Source organism: Mytilus galloprovincialis, chromosome 2, assembly GCF_965363235.1.
Source record: "Mytilus galloprovincialis chromosome 2, xbMytGall1.hap1.1, whole genome shotgun sequence".
Taxonomy (NCBI): domain Eukaryota; kingdom Metazoa; phylum Mollusca; class Bivalvia; order Mytilida; family Mytilidae; genus Mytilus; species Mytilus galloprovincialis.
Genome location: NC_134839.1, coordinates 36,621,332 through 36,639,728, shown reverse-complemented (window position 1 = coordinate 36,639,728; position 18,397 = coordinate 36,621,332). Strand labels below are relative to the sequence as shown.

General features: G+C 30.9%; 1 protein-coding gene across 2 annotated transcripts in view; it reads right to left on the bottom strand.

The window, feature by feature from the left end:
- LOC143063509 (tyramine beta-hydroxylase-like) overlaps positions 1-17,971 on the bottom strand; it is a 30,040-nt gene extending 12,069 nt beyond the window's left edge. Inside the window, exons 1-4 of one of the 2 annotated variants that reach the window (XM_076235712.1) lie at positions 17,882-17,971; positions 3,666-3,864; positions 2,282-2,414; positions 1,466-1,570 (exon numbers count right to left, since the gene is read on the bottom strand). In XM_076235712.1, the coding sequence (XP_076091827.1) occupies positions 1,466-1,570; positions 2,282-2,414; positions 3,666-3,864; positions 17,882-17,886 (442 nt within the window). In that variant the 5' untranslated portion in view covers positions 17,887-17,971. Of the gene's footprint in view, positions 1-1,465; positions 1,571-2,281; positions 2,415-3,665; positions 3,865-14,582; positions 14,666-17,881 lie in introns of those variants that run through there. The other variant, XM_076235710.1, reaches the window with a different exon arrangement.
- Between the last annotated feature and the right edge of the window lie 426 nt (positions 17,972-18,397).

Genomic DNA, 18,397 nt, shown 5'->3' with positions numbered 1-18,397 from the left:
TACTTTACACAGTTCTCAAACGAGAGCTTACTTTGGAAGTATATTTATATTCGGTTATAGCTATATTAGCAGGGTTGATTTTTTTCTTAGGTATAACCTCAATTTACTCAATTTTCTTTGTAATATATATACTAGTAGTAACTTGGATATCGTTTTTGGGGACCTTTATAGTTTGTTGTTTAGTGTGAGCCAATGCTCCGTGTTGAAGACCGTAATTCGGCCTATGATGGTTTACTTTTACGAATAGTGACTTAGATTGAGAGTTTTCTTATTGGCACTCATACCACATCTTCTTATATTATTCTGCTCATTATTAGTCATTGATATGATCTAATTATTCAAGCAGTTTACTTTGCAATTACTACAAAGGTGATAAATTTTATTATATACAGCCTCCTCCATTAATAACTACTGTTTCCTTTGAATCTTAAATAAGAAATAAGATAAAACAAATGTTTGCGTTATAACGCAAAGGTTTGCGTTAGGTTTGCGTTATATCGCAAAGGTTTGCGTTATAACGCAAATGTTTGCGTTATAACGCAAAGGTTTGTGTTGTAACGCAAAGGTTTGCGTTATAACGCAAACATAGGAAGAAAAATAAAAAAAAAAATGTGTGGCGCTAATACGCTTCCGTAGATCTCTTTTCGTTTTGGTATTATTTTTATTACAAAGTTTCAGTTTGCGCCATAATAAGTAAATCGGTTTTCAGAATTTATATACTACTTCAAGTTTACTTTTCAATTTTCATTGCACCAAACTTGTTCGACAAATTTCTTTTATTTTGAAATGTAGCATAATTCCAGGATGAAGGAAAAAAAAAAACAACAGGAGAGCACTTCGGACGCATGCAATTAATTAATTTTTTAATTTTTTTTTTAGGTTATGTACTTCCTTTAATTCACTGTTCTTTCTTTAATTTGTAACTAGAAATAGTTTATTTTCGAACGAACAGTTATTGTTCGACATATTATACATACTCACCTTATCATACACGCTTACATTAAAGCTCACTAAGTTTTTTTTTTATTATCTTTTGTTATTTCATGTTAATATATTGAAACATGAACAATAGATTTGAATACATAACCCCAGTACAAATTTTCATGTGCTATCTAAGTCAGTAGTAGCGTCAATGGTAATCTTTTGATTGTAAACGTTTGTTATCTATTAGTTATCTAAAACGTTAAGCACTCGCGGCTATATAAGGATTGACGTTATGTTGCTGTTATGTTACGACCACTGTTATTACATGCTGCATATATTGACTTTGTATTTGGGTTCCAGTGCCGTTAACTTGATATATCATTACAAATTACATATATATGTCAGATGTAAACAGTATCAGGGGTTCATTAGCTAAGCAAAGTTCCCTCTTTTCTTTTACAGTACAGTAATAACTGATAAAATCTTGTACAGTATCTCAAACCTGTGTGTAGTTTTCTACCAATTTTTTTAAGAGTTTTACCTGGTTCTTTCAAAACATTGCAGTTTTTCAGTCCATCTTCCACTTGACAATCTACCCATCCCTTGTCAGCATCGCAGATGGACCCATCTGATAATGTACATACTCCTGCAAATTGTCATAATTATAGAATAAATTCAATGGTTGGGTGTTTGATAAGAAATGACTGTAATATTTTTTCTGTCTATGAAGAAAAAACATAAAAAATTTGGTGCACACTGAATAACGCGCGTAGTGGGTTATTTAACAGTGTGCACCACATTTTTTATGTTATTTCGAATAGACAGAAAATATATTACAGTCATTTCTTATAATTTAATTCTGAATTCCATTTTAAACCGTAGAAAACCATGAAAAAACGTTGATGACGTCACGGTCACATGACTAAATTATGTCTATGGGCTCATAACAAAATAACGTCAGCCAATCAGAAGACGCGTTACATCCAAAATTAAATTATATCAGATATGATAATGCCGATACACCAGTATAAAACCCAAATGACCAAAGAAAATAAGAGAAGAATATATCTGAGGCCATGAATTCCTACGCACAAGATTGAAAAAAAAAGTTCGGATAGAAAATAAAGGCAATGGAAAGACGAACGACCAAGGGTAACACTGATGCATGCAACATTTTGCTTTTTAGGATGAAAAAATATGCAAATATTCGTAAAGAAAAATCTAGCGAAGAATTTATTTATCGCCATTAATAAAAATAAATGGAATTGAAGCCTAAATCTAACGAATGTCCGTTACAACCGAGAATGACATAAAACCTCCTGATCGAAACATGTCTCATTTCAGTTTTCAAGCTTACCTGGGTGTGTTATATCTGATATACGTGATGGTAAACTTCCTGTTTTCCAGACACACTCCGGATCTCCAAGTTCTTCGCCATTTGTTCGTCCGTCTCCATCAGAATCTTTTCTACATAATTCAGGTGTCCATGACTAAATACAAATGAATTTTGATGAGATTGTATGCACCAGATCCGTCAGAGACAACGATTTTCTACATGTTATCAATTATTGTTTTTTGTTCAAATCTTTTATACTTTTCTATTAGGAACAAACAGACAAAGATAAATAAGAAGTAATCAAAAGTTAATCACAAAACATTGAATGATTGTTGTTTGTTCAACGTTCAATGATTGGTGTTGTTTACCTAATTAATTAGGACGTGAATAAGTATAAAGGATGATGCTGTATGATTGTCAATTAAACAACTATGTATAAAGATCAAAGTACTTAGATATGGTTCAGCAAGGTAGACCTACTTCGAGATGCACAGTCTATTTCGGAAGCTAGTGGGGGAAAATGGTATGTCAAATCAATAAGCAACAATATGAATCCCCCCCGAATTTTCTTGAACATGCGGAGATTGTGAAACTGTACAAGAAACAAGGAATAATGGGCCATTTTAACGTACGTGTCGGCGTATACCTCCAAATGGACGGATGCATCTCTTTACATGCATTTTTTTTTTATATGCCTACCTTCTGTATTTAATTCAACTCAAGTGGTAAAACAAAAGGTCAAAAATATAATTGTATGTCTATTGTCATTGCAAAATGGATTATGACCATTGATGAATAAAATTCAAAAAGATAATCAGTTATATGAAATTGTAAGGTAAGATATTTTGAATAAGCGGTATCCCACAACTATTCTACCCAATGTGTTTTACTGTTGCCTTTATTTTACATGTTTGACCAAAAAGGGTGAATAGTGCTTCAAATGTGAATACAAAAGGTTCCGTCCATGTTTTGTTTTCTTAATTTTCAGCTGTCTCAATGAAGCATCACTTTGCTTTTCATGAAGTGTATTATCAGAGTTTATGGCTACTAAACTCACTTTTGATAAAACAGCAAGAACCATCAATTATAAGTAACATTCATTTGATTTTAACGTGCTTTTTTCAGAACCCCTTGTGCAAACCTAGAAATAAAATGCCTCATTTAGGAAGTCCGAACGTTCAAGACCCTACGCTACAAATCTATTTCATGCATAGTCTGCTTCAATATAAAACGTCGATCCTTATCAATAAAACCTCTATAGATGGTTTAAATATTCTGTTCTTCATCTTGATCATTCTAATGATTTCATATACAGTCATATGTAGATAAACACAACACGTCAAACAAACAACAATTAATTAATTTATTTTAATTGTGTTGTATGAAAGTTATATTTTCAACATACCAATCCTGCTGTTTTAAAATCCAAACCAAACTGGTTTCTACTTCCACCTCCAAGTGGATTGTTGTGTCCTACACCATGCCACAAGTAGTTTGCTTTACATGGATGTGGTACTTCGTTTCCATTCGGTAGGATATCTTTAAAGTTAGGATAGGCAGTTGCAATGCCGACACAGAAAAGAGTTTTGAGTAATGTTCCAATCCTGCCATACAAATAAATAGTTAAAATATGAATAAGTAATTATACTTCAAATAAAAGACAGCATGCTATTACAATAATATCAATATCAATCTGTTTCTGTGATATAAAAGGACAGCAACACTTGACTGTCCCGTCTTCCGAGTGATTCTGCTGACTGTCCCGTCCTCCGAGTGATTCTGCTAACTGTCCCGTTCTCCGAGTGATTCTGCTAAGCTCCCTTATATAACATGAATAAAACAAATAAACTAGCTTGATAAGTTCAGTGAAAGACGAAATTATTACAATTGTACAAACAAATATATCAATATTCAGGGCGCATTTGTAGTACAACAAAATACCAACTGTTTGTCACCAATATACCCTTTGAATATCAGTAAATACATAGTGCGATTCCTGAAATACTATACCTATAGTGTATTTCTGATGTATAATGATAAATAAACAGATGAAAAATTGATAAGTCTTAAACACTTAGAAACAAATTGATATACAAAATATAAAAACAAACCTTCATGATACAGATAAGAGACGCATATTTGTTTATATCTAGCTAAGAGGTATGCAGGCATTAAATCGATAAACATATAATAAATATTGATTGTTTTGCACGAATAGAACAGTCAGGAGAGTGAAAAGCAAAGGTAAAATTTTGTTTACCGAAATATACCTTTTCAACAAAATCATTAATTAATTGTATGATTTGAAAAAGGTTTTACCATTCCGTTTTTGACACTGAGCTTAATTATACTATTCTGCTCTCGCTTTACAATTGATGTTTACTGTCAAATAATGGTAACATAATTTCATTTTGATTATAATATGAGCAATTTATTTCTATTGTAAATTCGATGAATTTTCATCAAATAGTGTCTTATTTTAGCCAATTTCCTTACTTTGTGGTTGTAAGTCGAGCTAATAAAGAAATATGTTCAGTAAAAAAGCAGTTGTTTTTCTCTCATTGTTCAAATAGTTCGTTCAACTAAATGTGAACACCTTTTACCGTATTTTGGTTGATCCTGTCGAGAATCGTACCACCCACAAAGGCAATCAAGTCGATCATATCATGACCTATACCGCAGATATGTTTGAGTTGAAATTGATGTTACCTAATACACAATTTCAATTGGTTGAATTCAAATCACTATTAGAGTTACGTTCTAGTTTGACACTGGAGCTTGGCTGATCTTACAAATTGTATTAGATTTTGACCTCTTAACACAAAAAAGTCGGTTTGGTGTAGACGGTTTTTTTTTTCATTTTATTACTGCCATTAAACGCGGTAAATTCGTACTTTTTAATGACTTGAGAGAAGAAAAAAAATGTTATTCATCGAAGCCGAGTTCACTGATGTGTTGAAATTGAATAACAATAATGTGTTGAAATTATCAATCAGAACGATGTTAAATGACGAAAAATATTTCTCATCAGTAGATGCAAAACTCTGATCCTTAATTTGTTTTTGTAAAAATTTGACTGAGAAAGATGGTCATACTTGACCAATGAATGGAGTTTGTTTGTGTGTATAGGTGGGATGTATAAATACGCAGCCAAGCAGCGATCGGAATGGGGAAATTAAATTCGATGCCTCATGAATGCGAAACAATTGCATCATGCAGCAATCCTTTAACTTTTATTCTAGGGTCAAGGGTCATTAAGGTTGCATGTTGAAATGCAAAATTTCTGATATTATAAAGTTCAAACTTTTATTTCATCTCTAACTCGATCTAATTAGAATTGAATCTCTCACTCGCTCATTTCTTAATGATTGGGTGGCCGCGACCAAGCATTAAAAATGAGCGAGTGAGAGATTTAATATTAATTAGATTAACTCTAACTATCAATAAGCTCTTCCTTCCAAATCATTTATAAAACTCGTTTTGATTTTTTGGTGACTTTTGACATTTACCAGTGTCTGAGCAGACAGCTTCTAAAAAGTTCAAACGAATATACCCTGTATTTACACATCCCCCCGTTATTTAGTGAGCTATGGGCAATTCGTATTCTTGTCTGTCCTTTTTACTTATGCATGTTTTTTCTGTGGAGTATCTATATGTTGTTTTGCTTTTCTTTGTTGAGATAGTTATTTGTTTTTATAGTGATAAAGATCATATATGTCTGTTTGCTTTACACACATATTGTCGTAAAGATAAGGAATTATCTGAAAATATTACTAAGATAATTAGGATAGCAATCATTTAACAGCAAAAGTACATGAAAAATAGTGGAGATACAACGCTATGTAATATCCTTTGAACAAGCTAAATGAATAAACCATTAAAATATAATGGGAGTGCTGATATAGCTTAGTGTAGTTATGACAAAAACTAGTAGAGTGTAGAAATGTCGTATTATAGTTAAACAGAGATAGACCATTGAATTTTGATTTCAACTACAAGCTTTTACAAATGTTATCAAAAGTGGACATAAAACCCCATAAGATTTCCATTAAGAAGTGTAGATCGAACCATTTATCTGCAGAATGACAGCTTGATATGTTTCATAAGGCATAACCATTCTGTTGTAAGGCACGAAATCTAGATATACGAACCATATTTTGGAAAGGGTACATTTAAGTTTTGTAAGGATGTATTGTGGTTGAGTATAAGACCATAAATGCGTATCGTCCTAATAATCAATACAAAGCTGGTTGATAAGTTACCCTTCAATCTGTCATAAATGGGTCAAGAATGGGTCTTAAATTAAGATTATTCAAAAATGAAATGTTGGCTTATTGAATCATTTTTCTCTATCAATTTTGCATATTTAATAAAATAAGTTGAATTTTACTTACTTTTCTACATCAAATTTTAAATTCATTCTCGACTTTTAATCATGTTTATAACTTGTTGCTTATAAGTGTCCCTATAATTGTGGGAACTTGTTGTAAATGGTATTGTATGGATAGTCGAATAGCAAATAAACGTGTATTTGCTGAACCATGTAATGAAAGTAAATAAGTGGTCATTCAGACTGTACGCTACAGTTTGTCAAATAATTAGCCTTTAATTGGTCAACAACGATGACCTTATGAAAATATAATAGTATGCTTTTATTGCCGTCCTTCATTTTAAAGTTACACTGACACTTCAACGTAGCCGTCCTTCATTTCAATGTCACACTGACATAAGGCAAACATTTCCCTAGTGTCGGTTGAAATGAATACATTATTATATATGTTACTACTTATTAGTAGTGCTCAAAGTGAGGACAATTGGTATTGTTATGTTTATTATTTGATTTATACTTGATAACTATTTTCTAATGTATTTTCTAATTTGGTTGATTATAACACTGTAAGGGTAAGAATGTTAAATGATACCATATATTGTGCACATAGTTACATTCGTTTTATTCTATTTCATATTCGGAATGTGAAGGAAACGCTCTTTGTCTATTGTCCTTTCAAACAATTGAATCATGGATACGTGTAACGTATGAATGTGAAAAACTGGTTGCAGGTTGGGGGTTGCGGTTTGTGGGCTTCTCTTTTTTTTTATCTTGATTTCTATCGGGTTCCCTTTTTTCTAAATATACATTAACTCATGTACTGACACATATACCCTTGGTTTTTCATTTGTGACCACTTAAACAGCCTTCAGAACAAAATACAGATGTATATTTTAAGATCAATACGTCCTTTGTAAGAGAAATATTGCGCATAAATAGTTTTAGGTATGAATGCCAAATGTATGACAAACACGAGATAATTTAAAATTGAGATTAAAAGTTGAGCAATCTTTGCACACTTGTTAGTTACTTCAAAATTATCAAACATAATATATTCTATTCTTATATGATCATAATTTGTTACATAACACTTAATTCAGGGAAATTTAAACAATATTTTATAATTTCTTCTCTTTTGTACACTTTAAATAGTGTACTGCTTGCATAATTTTTCTGAGCACTGGTCTAGTTAATAATGTTCACTATTTATCAATTCTTAAATAAGTGATATATTTGGTTTTGATATTTTGTATTTATTTAGGTCACTTTTCTTATATATGGGTTTAATGAATGATTCACAAAAGGAATCTTTAACAAGTGTTTTGGATATAACTTTGTCTACCCTCCTTTATATTTAACTGGCTTATAGATTGTAGATCGCAACCCGAAGTTCACAACCAGAATCTGGCCGCCTGCAACTTGCAGAATATACACACTTAACTGTTGCTTGGGATAACATGCATTACTGTTTATATTTACATTTGATAAATTGATAGTTTACTACTTCACCAACATATTTTTTCTAATACATTGTACAACTACAAGACATATTGATTATATCACTGCATTAATCTGTAAAATTATTTCTACACACAAGACAGTGAAATTTTGATATTTAAATCGCGAGGTTTGTCGATCTTTTTAATATTTAAATTTAACTGTTAATAATGGAGAAAAATCACAATACACGAGTTATACTGGTGGAATCTTTTTCCTTTATGATTTTAAGCTTTCCTTTAAAAAGATTTGCAGAAAGTTGTATTCTTTATATATGGCGTCATCAGGCGTGGTCGCCTTTTTTCAGGACGTCACAATAGGAAATTCCAAAGGTATCAAAAAATACTTTATAATCAAATTTGGATGAATCATTTGTTGAGATTAGATATTTCACTAGGAGAAATATGTTTCTCACACCGGTCAATTAATGTGAAATTAGCAAAGAAAATGTCATTTAATGTAAAGTATATCTTAGTTGTACCGCTATAACAACACTATAAACGTAGTTAAGTTGCACCAATCAACGGTAGAAAGGGTGGACAGGAAGATGTATACAGTTCTAAGACAAGAGCGATCAGCCATCACCAGACGCAGGTGACCTCGGTAACGGATTTCATTGTGTAATGTATTGTCCTTTTAACAGAAAAGAACGATACAAATATTTACCATGTCGTTAATGCTAATATTCTTAAATTTGATATATTTTTTATAATCAATACTGTTTTACTAAAAAAAAAAAAGCTGTGTAGATTTGTTAATGATAATTTGTTCACAATTTACAAAATATGTAATATTGTGTACATTATCATCTCTGTACTTATGTATTTTAGTAAAGTCTAGATAAGTCTAGTTAAAAAAAACCACGACAACGGCGTGAACGCCATGACGATAAGAGTAAAAATATTAAAATTTTCAATTCATATCATCCGTCATGTGTTATTTTTAGGTACAATTATCTGTCGTTTACAGTGGTGTACATGGGGATTTCAACCTGTTAAAATATGTTACCAAACACACTTTGTATTACTAATTATCATTTTGATAGAACTAGTTGTGCACCAAGATAAACAGTTAATTGAAAAAATGTACATTATTATGGGAACAAGTATTGTAGATATAGTAAATCAAAGGTGATTAATAAATTCACTGACACCTTGATGATTGAACAAAGGAAGTAGGACGCTCATTGTTATACCTACTAACATCAAAGTTGGGGTTAAAGTTTTTATGGTCCATCAAACCTTTTTAAATGCAAACTGTATCGCCCGTAGTCACAAATGAATTTATTTTTACCGTTCAAACACTACTTAAATTATTTGTTTGTCATTTTTATACGACCGCAAAAATTTTAATTTTTCGTCGTGTATTGCTATCACGTTGGCGTCGTCGTCTGCGTCGTCGTCGTCGTCGTCGTCCGAATACTTTTAGTTTTCGCACTTTTACTTTACTTTAGTAAAAGTGAATAGAAATCTATGAAATTTTAACACAAGGTTAATGACCACAAAGGAAGGTTGGGATTGATTTTGGAAGTTTTGATCCCAACATTTTAGGAATTAGGGGCCAAAAAGGGCCCAAATAAGCATTTTCTTGGTTTTCGCACAATAACTTAAGTTTAAGTAAATAGAAATCAATGAAATTTTGACACAAGGTTTATGACCACAAAAGGAAGGTTGGGATTGCTTTTGGGAGTTTTGATTCTAACAGTTTAGGAATTAGGGGCCAAAAAAGGGCCCAAATAAGCATTATTCTTGGTCTTCGCACAATAACTTTAGTTTAAGTAAATAGAAATCAATGAAATTTGAACACAAGGTTTATGACCACAAAAGGAAGGTTGGTATTGATTTTGGGAGTTGAGGTCTGAACAGTTCAGGAATTAGGGGCCAAAAAGGGGCCCAAGTAAGCATTATTCTTGGTTTTCGCACCATAACTTTAGTTTAAGTAAATAGAAATCTATATTATTTAAACACAAGGTTTATGACCACTAAAGGAAGGTTGGGTTTGATTTTGGGAGTTTTGGTCCCAACAGTTTAGGAATAAGGGGCCCAAAGGGTCCAAAATTGAACTTAGTTTGATTTCATCAAAAATTGAATAATTGGGGTTCTTTGATATGCCGAATCTAACTGTGTATGTAGATTCTTAATTTTTGGTCCCGTTTTCAAATTGGTCTACATTAAGGTCCAAAGGGTCCAAAATTAAACTTAGTTTGATTTTGACAAAAATTGAATCCTTGGGGTTCTTTGATATGCTGAATCTAAAAATGTACTTAGATTTTTGATTATTGGCCCAGTTTTTAAGTTGGTCCAAATCGGGTCCAAATTAAACTTTGTTTGATTTCATCAAAAATTGAATAATTGGGGTTCTTTGATATGCCAAATCTTACTGTGTATGTAGATTCTTAATTTTTAGTCCCGTTTTCAAATTGGTCTACATTAAAGTCCAAAGGGTCCAAAATTAAACTAAGTTTGATTTTAACAAAAATTGAATTCTTGAGCTTTTTTTATAAGCTGAATCTAAACATGTACTTAGATTTTTGATTATGGGCCCAGTTTTCAAGTTGGTTCAAATCAGGATCCAAAATTATTATATTAAGTATTGTGCAATAGCAAGAAATTTTCAATTGCACAGTATTCAGCAATAGCAAGAAATCTTCAATTGCACAGTATTGTGCAATAGCAAGAAATTTTCAATTGCACAGTATTGCGCAATAGCAAGAAATCTTCAATTGCACAGTATTCTGCAATAGCAAATATTTTCAATTGCACAGTCTTTATATAATAATGTTGTGTTTAACATTGACTATGCGAAAATAGTAGCCAGGGTGAGAGACAATAGTGCACGACCGGAAGGGGAGTGCACTATTGTCTCAAACCCTGGCTACTATTTTCCATAGTCAATGTTAAACACAACATTAATATCATTATTATACTGACTGTTAACTATTTTGAATAGTAGTGTATTTTAATGTAAAAAAACTGCCCTTTATGTAACTCTGCATATACATGTATTTATACTGCAACTATTCGTGTTTATTTACGAAATATATTAACATAGCTTTATTTTGTATAATGTCAATTTCATCATGGAACATTTTCTCCACAATCAGAGGTCCATTAAGGGATGAAAATAAGATTCAAAAGATTCAAAAGCATCATTATTGACTAGTTAAACAAGTAGAACTCTGCTTAAGTTGGTGCTAAAGGTTGTCTTAAACTTGCTATGAGGTACCTTTATTTTGCTCTTGTTGAAGGCATGAAGTCATGTTGACTTCAAGATGAAGAAGTACCAAAAAGGCATCGTGTCATAGCTTTGATTGCCCGGTATTGTTTTGGATTTTGTCTTAACAAGGTTTACTCCATACCCCTTCCATTTCATCCTCATTAACACTTTCCTTAGTATGCAATAACTTACAAAAAAAACAGTGATGTGGTCATAACTATTTATCTGCAACAAATGACTTCTAAAGTATTCAAACAATTTTGGCTTCAACGGCAGTAAACAGAAGTAAACAAAAACGTTCTAACAGAAACTAGAGTATTTTAAAGTCTCTTAAAATGTCAGATTTTAAATGGTATCGACTATTTCCCTCTTATTGTTCAATTGTAATAGTTAATTAATTGTCAGGCTAATAAATCCAACCCACTTGTTTGTCAAAGCAACTTAGCTCCGCCTTTGCACGTGAAATTGACAATGATTGACGTGAAAATCAATAGTCTGTTGCAACAGGAAGGCATACTATTTTCGCATAGTGCAGGTAACGCTATATATTTCTTTTAAAAACTATGCCAAAATAGAGCAATTTTACTATAGAAGGACATTCTCACAGGAAGTATAATAATGCACAATAGCAAGAAATATCTAATTACACAATATTGTGCAATAGCAAGAAATTTTCAATTGATTGGAGTTGTCTTTCTTTGTCCAGAATAGTAGTTGAATCAACTTAAATCATTGTTTTATACAATATACAATGTATATTCACTTTTACTACCAACTGATAAATTAAAACAATCTTTACCATTCAGTGATAACAAGCACCTTTTGTTACATTTTAATATTTTATGATGTATTTAAATGAGTAGTTATTGTTTCAAACTCCATTAGAAATTTGAATTGAGATCAGTTTTGGAAAAAGGGAAAGGGGGATGTGAAAAAAAAGGGGGTTAAATTTTTCTCATTTCAGATTTCATAAATAAAAAGAAAATTTCTTCAAACATTTTTTTGAGAGGATTAATATTCAACAGCATAGTGAATTGCTCAAAGGAAAAAAAAGTATTTTAAGTTCATTAGACCACATTCATTCTGTGTCAGAAACCTATGCTGTGTCAACTATTTAATCACAATCCAAATTTAGAGCTGAATCCAGCTTGAATGTTGTGTCCATACTTGCCCCAACCGTTCAGGTTTCAACCTCTGCGGTCGTATAAAGCTGCGCCCTGCGGAGCATCTGGTTATATTTTACTTTAAACATTTTCCGGAAGACTCGAACTTTGAGCGAAAGTGTGTATTATGACATAAGTCATTCATTTTTACCTTTTGCGAGCCATGTTAGATGCATGTAATGATTTAAAGAAACGAACATTTTTTTTTTACGTTCCGTAATATTTAAGTGAAAGTTTTCTACCAAAAATTCTTCGGACAGACGGAAAGACAAAGACAAGCGGTTTCTAAGCATGCTTCCGTCGTTGGGAACGATGATGACAGACTTCATTCCTAAGAACTGGAAACATAATTAATGAATTAATCCTATATCATTTGTTAGATAGAATTCCAAAAATAAAAGTACGGAGTTTTGACAGACAAATAACTGGTTGGCAAATATATGGTTTTATTTGTTTCATTATTATACTTTACAATTGTCGTTAAAGACACTAAAAACATATACGCTAGTTTTGGACAATATTCTGCTGCCAAAATTCCAAATTTCAGTGATTTTTTTTTTAATTTTAATTAAGTTTTTGTTTTTTATTTATTTACAATTTTCTCTTCTGTATTTTCTTTCTCTATGGAATACCGTTCTCTATTTATTGAACAATATGGAAATAATGGATACATAATAATATAGTAATGTATATTTCATAAATAAGAATGCTAACAATAACTAACTAGTTTATATTGAAACATGCAATCTAATGTTTAACAAGGTCGGGATAAGGTACTGCCACTTTATGTATCTAACTAAAAAATGTTGAAAATTTTCAATAAAGTATGATTCATTTTTTTTACAAAAAAAAAAAAGAATTAAAAAAAAAAAAAACCAAAATGCAACATTGTCACAGCTTCTCTTTTATTGACTGATTCTTTTTATTCATAAGGGGATTCCTATAGAAATTGTGTATTGCATATGATCGTATAACTGCTTAAATTATCGCTACAATTATAACACCAAGGTATATTCATTTAGACAGCCGGAGCAATCACAATGACAACAAAGGTTAAATTGTGGGATTAGGCAAAGTCAGTGATCACCTATCCGAAAAAAAACACACTTCAATTTCTTTGTTTTATCGGTACAATTCAAGTGAACAAATTAATGGTGTTATTTATTACGTTTATACTACTTTTTAATTGTCTTTAAATGGACCACAAAGTTACATTATCTAATCTGCTTCTTTATTCACAGAATTCACAATTCTGGACCACTACGGCGATTGAACTTTAAATTGGTAGCATTTAATCATATTTTAAATTATTGCTCATTTTTTTACATAAACATAACTACAAATGCCAAAAGACAGATGAAACTTTAATTTGAATCAAAACCTAATTTTTATTTAAAGCAATTATATGTTTTACTTTGGGTACTGATTAATACATTTCGGTCTAAGTTTTCTGTAGATACTCTTTTTACAAAAAACATGATAGTTTTGAAAAGCAAGGTAGTTAATTACGTTTGATATTTTGAAATATGTTAAAGTTTTAACAAAAAATATCTTATTATGCGACTGTCATACAAGTGCGAGGTTTAGCTAGCTATAAATCTGCCATTTTCTTCATAAGAAATTGCCTGTTCCAAGTCAGGAATGTGACAGTTGTTATCCATTCATTTGATGTGTTTTGTCCTTTTATTTTGCCATTTGAATAGGAACTTATCGGCTTTTATTTTTCTTAGAAGTTCGGTATTTTTGTGATTTTACTTCGCGTAATTATTAACAATTTCTTGATATATATACATTGTCCCAACAATGAAAACAAAAACAATTAAAGTTGGCCCTACTTATTGTTTCTTATATGTATATTTTTTGTTGAGGTAGACCACTCTGTTACAAGAAAATAGGACAGCGATACTTTTTGTTACTCCATTCATCTTTTATCAAGTTTTGGGAAAGATTGAAATGGTGCTGCCATTCTTTTATAAGAGTTTTTAATCTAAACTAAAACTAAATACAATTATAATCATTAACTTTACAAACCAACGCATAAGAAAATTTTATATCCACATTTTAAAATTTGTAAATCTCCTTCTGAATAATTATGTAATTCCCTATTCTTACTTACTTTTGGGTTGGGAAATAAAGCGATGCGCCGAGACATAAACATGTGACTACAATTTTGTATATTTGCATTTCATATTCATTCCTTTGATAAGTTTTAAATAAAGTAAATATGTTTTGTTGAGAGATTCAAATAAACCTCGTAGTACGATGAAACGCTTGAATAGGTCACATGTTTGACCATATGTAATAAGTTCGAGAAATAGTACTTTTATATAGGGTTGTTAAAAAAAAATCTAAAAATAATCAGTATTCAATTTTATTTAAGATGCGATTAAAATCACAGTCGTAAATGCATCAGATATTCGTCAAATATGTGTATTATTTTTCCGTTGAAAAGCGAAACCATAACAATAGTTTTATATAGGTGTATTTTTTTTGTTAAAAAAAATATATGAAAACGGTAAGGTACTAAAATTGATGCCTCAGATACTGCTACCTCCCCATTCCCGCGCACTTAAAAACATGGAAGCTTTTAAACTTGGAGTTGTATACCATAGATAGTACCAATGTCAATATATGCAGTAAGAATATTGGTGTTGTAAAATTCAAAACTGTCGGAAAACAGACATTGGTTGCACAGCTAATGTCTGACTCACTACAAGCAACCATGATCAATCTGCTGACCAAACGTAAAATCACTTGCTTCCATGGATGAAAAAAGCTTGGTCTAAAGATTTTGTAAAATGAGTGATGAAGTATTTGAAGCCGAAAAAGGTGTTTTTCTTTTAATTTTTACTTGTGCGTTTGCTATTGTAAAAATTTAAACTATTAGTTAACAAGAGTTGTTGCACAGTAAATGTAAAATTTTAAACATGCTACAACCAAACATCATCAAACTGCAGACCAAATATAAAATCACACACTTTCATAGATAAAAAAATGTTTGGCTCAAATGATTTTGTAAAATGAGTGATGTAAAATGTCAATCTATTGAGTTACAAGAAATGGTTTTACACTCTACAACTCAACATTATTACGATTCAGACTTAATTTTAAATTGTTCAATTTCATATAATTTAATGAAATTTAAAAGAAAAAAAATCTCAAATTTTTCTTCGTCAAACAGACAAATAGAGTCGAGCGAATACTATGCATGCTTTTGGTGTTGGTGACGAAGGTTAAACAGACTGCATCCCTAAAATCTGGCAACATAATTAATGAATAAATCATTCATCATTTACAACCAGTACAACAAGGCAAACTTTGTTCCCGGTTTCTACCATTGCATATTTGAGAGCACTAATATATCGACGGGGCCATTAGATGTGACTCAAACAATCATGTGTTAAAACAACTTATCAAAGCTAGGGTTTTGCTTGAAATAGACATTTTACGCATTTAAGGATGTACTTAGGTGAAATTTAAAAAATCAAGAAGTTAAAATTGATACCATATATTAAAAGAGCACTTGTTTAGGAAAAAAATAAGCTAAAGAAATTGAAAGGTCATGGAACTCCTTTTCGAGATATTTGAGTTTTCAAAAATAGCGGGAAAAGGCTGACTCGGATTTTTACCTTACATTTGCATTGGTTTTATTTGGGTCTAAAATCGAAAGAACAAAAATCAAGAATCTGCTTAAATTTTGGAAAATGGCCTTTTATGAGCTATTAAAGTATGCAAAGAAAAATGGGTGTTATGGGGCAAAATATGTTACCCTGTATTGATGGGGAAAAAAACAAGGAGTCCGAACATTTAAGACCAATTTCCAAAACCTCACCTAAGTACATCCTTAAGTGGTTTATTTTAGACAAAATAGATAAATGTTATTGCCTTACTTAAAAAGATAGTGTTTATCCATTTAAATATTTGGAAAGTACATATAACGGCAAAATACTTTTGTTTTTGGTAAATTCGCTTTGTCTATATCTATATAATTTAAATTTGCATGAAACGAGGCCTATAATTGGCTGACATCGTTTCGCTTATCATATCATAGACACAATTTTGTCATGTGACCTCAATATCAACGTTTTTTCACGATTTACGCCGGTTTAAAATGGAATTGATCATTAAATTATAAGACATACCTATAATATTTTGTCAGTCTTTTCGAAATTACAAAACAAAATTGGGTGCACATTGTTTAATAACCCGATACGCGAGTTATTCAGTGTGCACCACATTTTTTATGTTATTTCTTCATAGACAGAAAAAATGTTACAGTCATTCCTTAAATATTAATAACAAGATCTAAAACCGATGATATCTTGAAAATTAAAAACATTAAAATTGACAGGGGATTGGTTTTATTTGTGATATTTATTATACTTTTTAATTGTCGTAACAGAAACTAAAAGGCAACATTTTCTTTTATTGACAGATTCGTTGAACTCAGTGTAGTAATGTGATTTATATAGAAATTTTGTATTTTGTATATGATCGTATAGTTACATAAATTATCATTATATGTTTTAACACCAGGATATTTATTTAGACAAAAGAAACAACCACAATGACAACAAATGCGAAGGTTGTATTACGGAAAAAGCAAAGTCGGTGGTTATCTATCCGATATAAGAAAAACGCAAATAAAAATCCTTATCACCATGGTTACCTAAGAACAATTCAAGTTAAACAAACGATGGTGTTATTTGTTAAGTTTTATAAATCTTTTTAATTGTCGCTAATGAACAACGAAGAAAAAGTGTCAAAGCTTCTCCTATAAACAGATATTTTGTGAAGTCCTCGGTATATGGCGATTGATATAGAAATTGTAAAATTGTTCAAACTATTATCATATACTTTATACTAGGTAATAAACTTAGACAACCAAAAAAGAAATACAATTTTAATTATATGTTGGAACTTACGATTAAAATATCTAAATGGAAAAGGCATCGAAAAATATCTTAACTACGACACACTAAGGAACGAAATAAAAAATAGTTGAAACCATAGCAATGTTCATATTAAGTATTCTTGTAAGAAGTTTCTAAATTTTATCTTTTCTCGGTTATACATGTTCTCCGTCATAAAACAACAGATTGGGTAATTAAAAAAATTTCATCAAATTCAAGTACGATATTTTTTCCCTGATGAACAGATTAAAATGTTTCAAAGACAAAACATTTCCCCCTCCCTGTCAGTTTAACAATAGAACTCACAAGTCTAGACCACTAGGGCGATTATACTTTAAACTGTTCATCTTTTAATTTCGCATGGGATATCTAAATGTCTTTAAAAAAAGATCAATCTTCGATTTTGTATAGTCAGATAAGTATACAATTTCTATCTATTAAATTTAAAAAAAGAAATATACAAGAAATCTTGAATTTCATAATACTGGATTAAAAAAATTACCTCATTATACTAGTCTTCCAGTATTCCTCTGGCCGTTGACCAAAATTTTTTAATTTATATTCAATCTAGTTTTTAAAAGGGTTAGTAAATGGACCGAAAAGTCAAAACCATGTGATTTTAATTTGCTTTTGTATATGGAGATGTTTATGTTTAGTACACATGTATAACGTTACATTACAGGGACACTCAATTTAGTTGTAGACTATATACATTTTTTTTTATCAACCAAAGTAACTTTCTTTTTTCATGCTGTGTACAATTTCATTTTGAAACGAAATCAATTTTTTTCAATACCAAAAATAATGTCATTCTTTGATATATATAATATGATGTTTTTAAATGTTGAGTTACTTGGGGGGAAAACAAAACCACAACAATAAGGTTTTTTTTTATCACAGGCATAGATGACTACAGTCAGATTTTGAACGCTATTTTTCAAATTTTGATTTCGATTGCTTTATATCTTTGTTGTCGAATTGTACAGTCGGAAACCCGGTTGAAATAGAACAAAAGAAT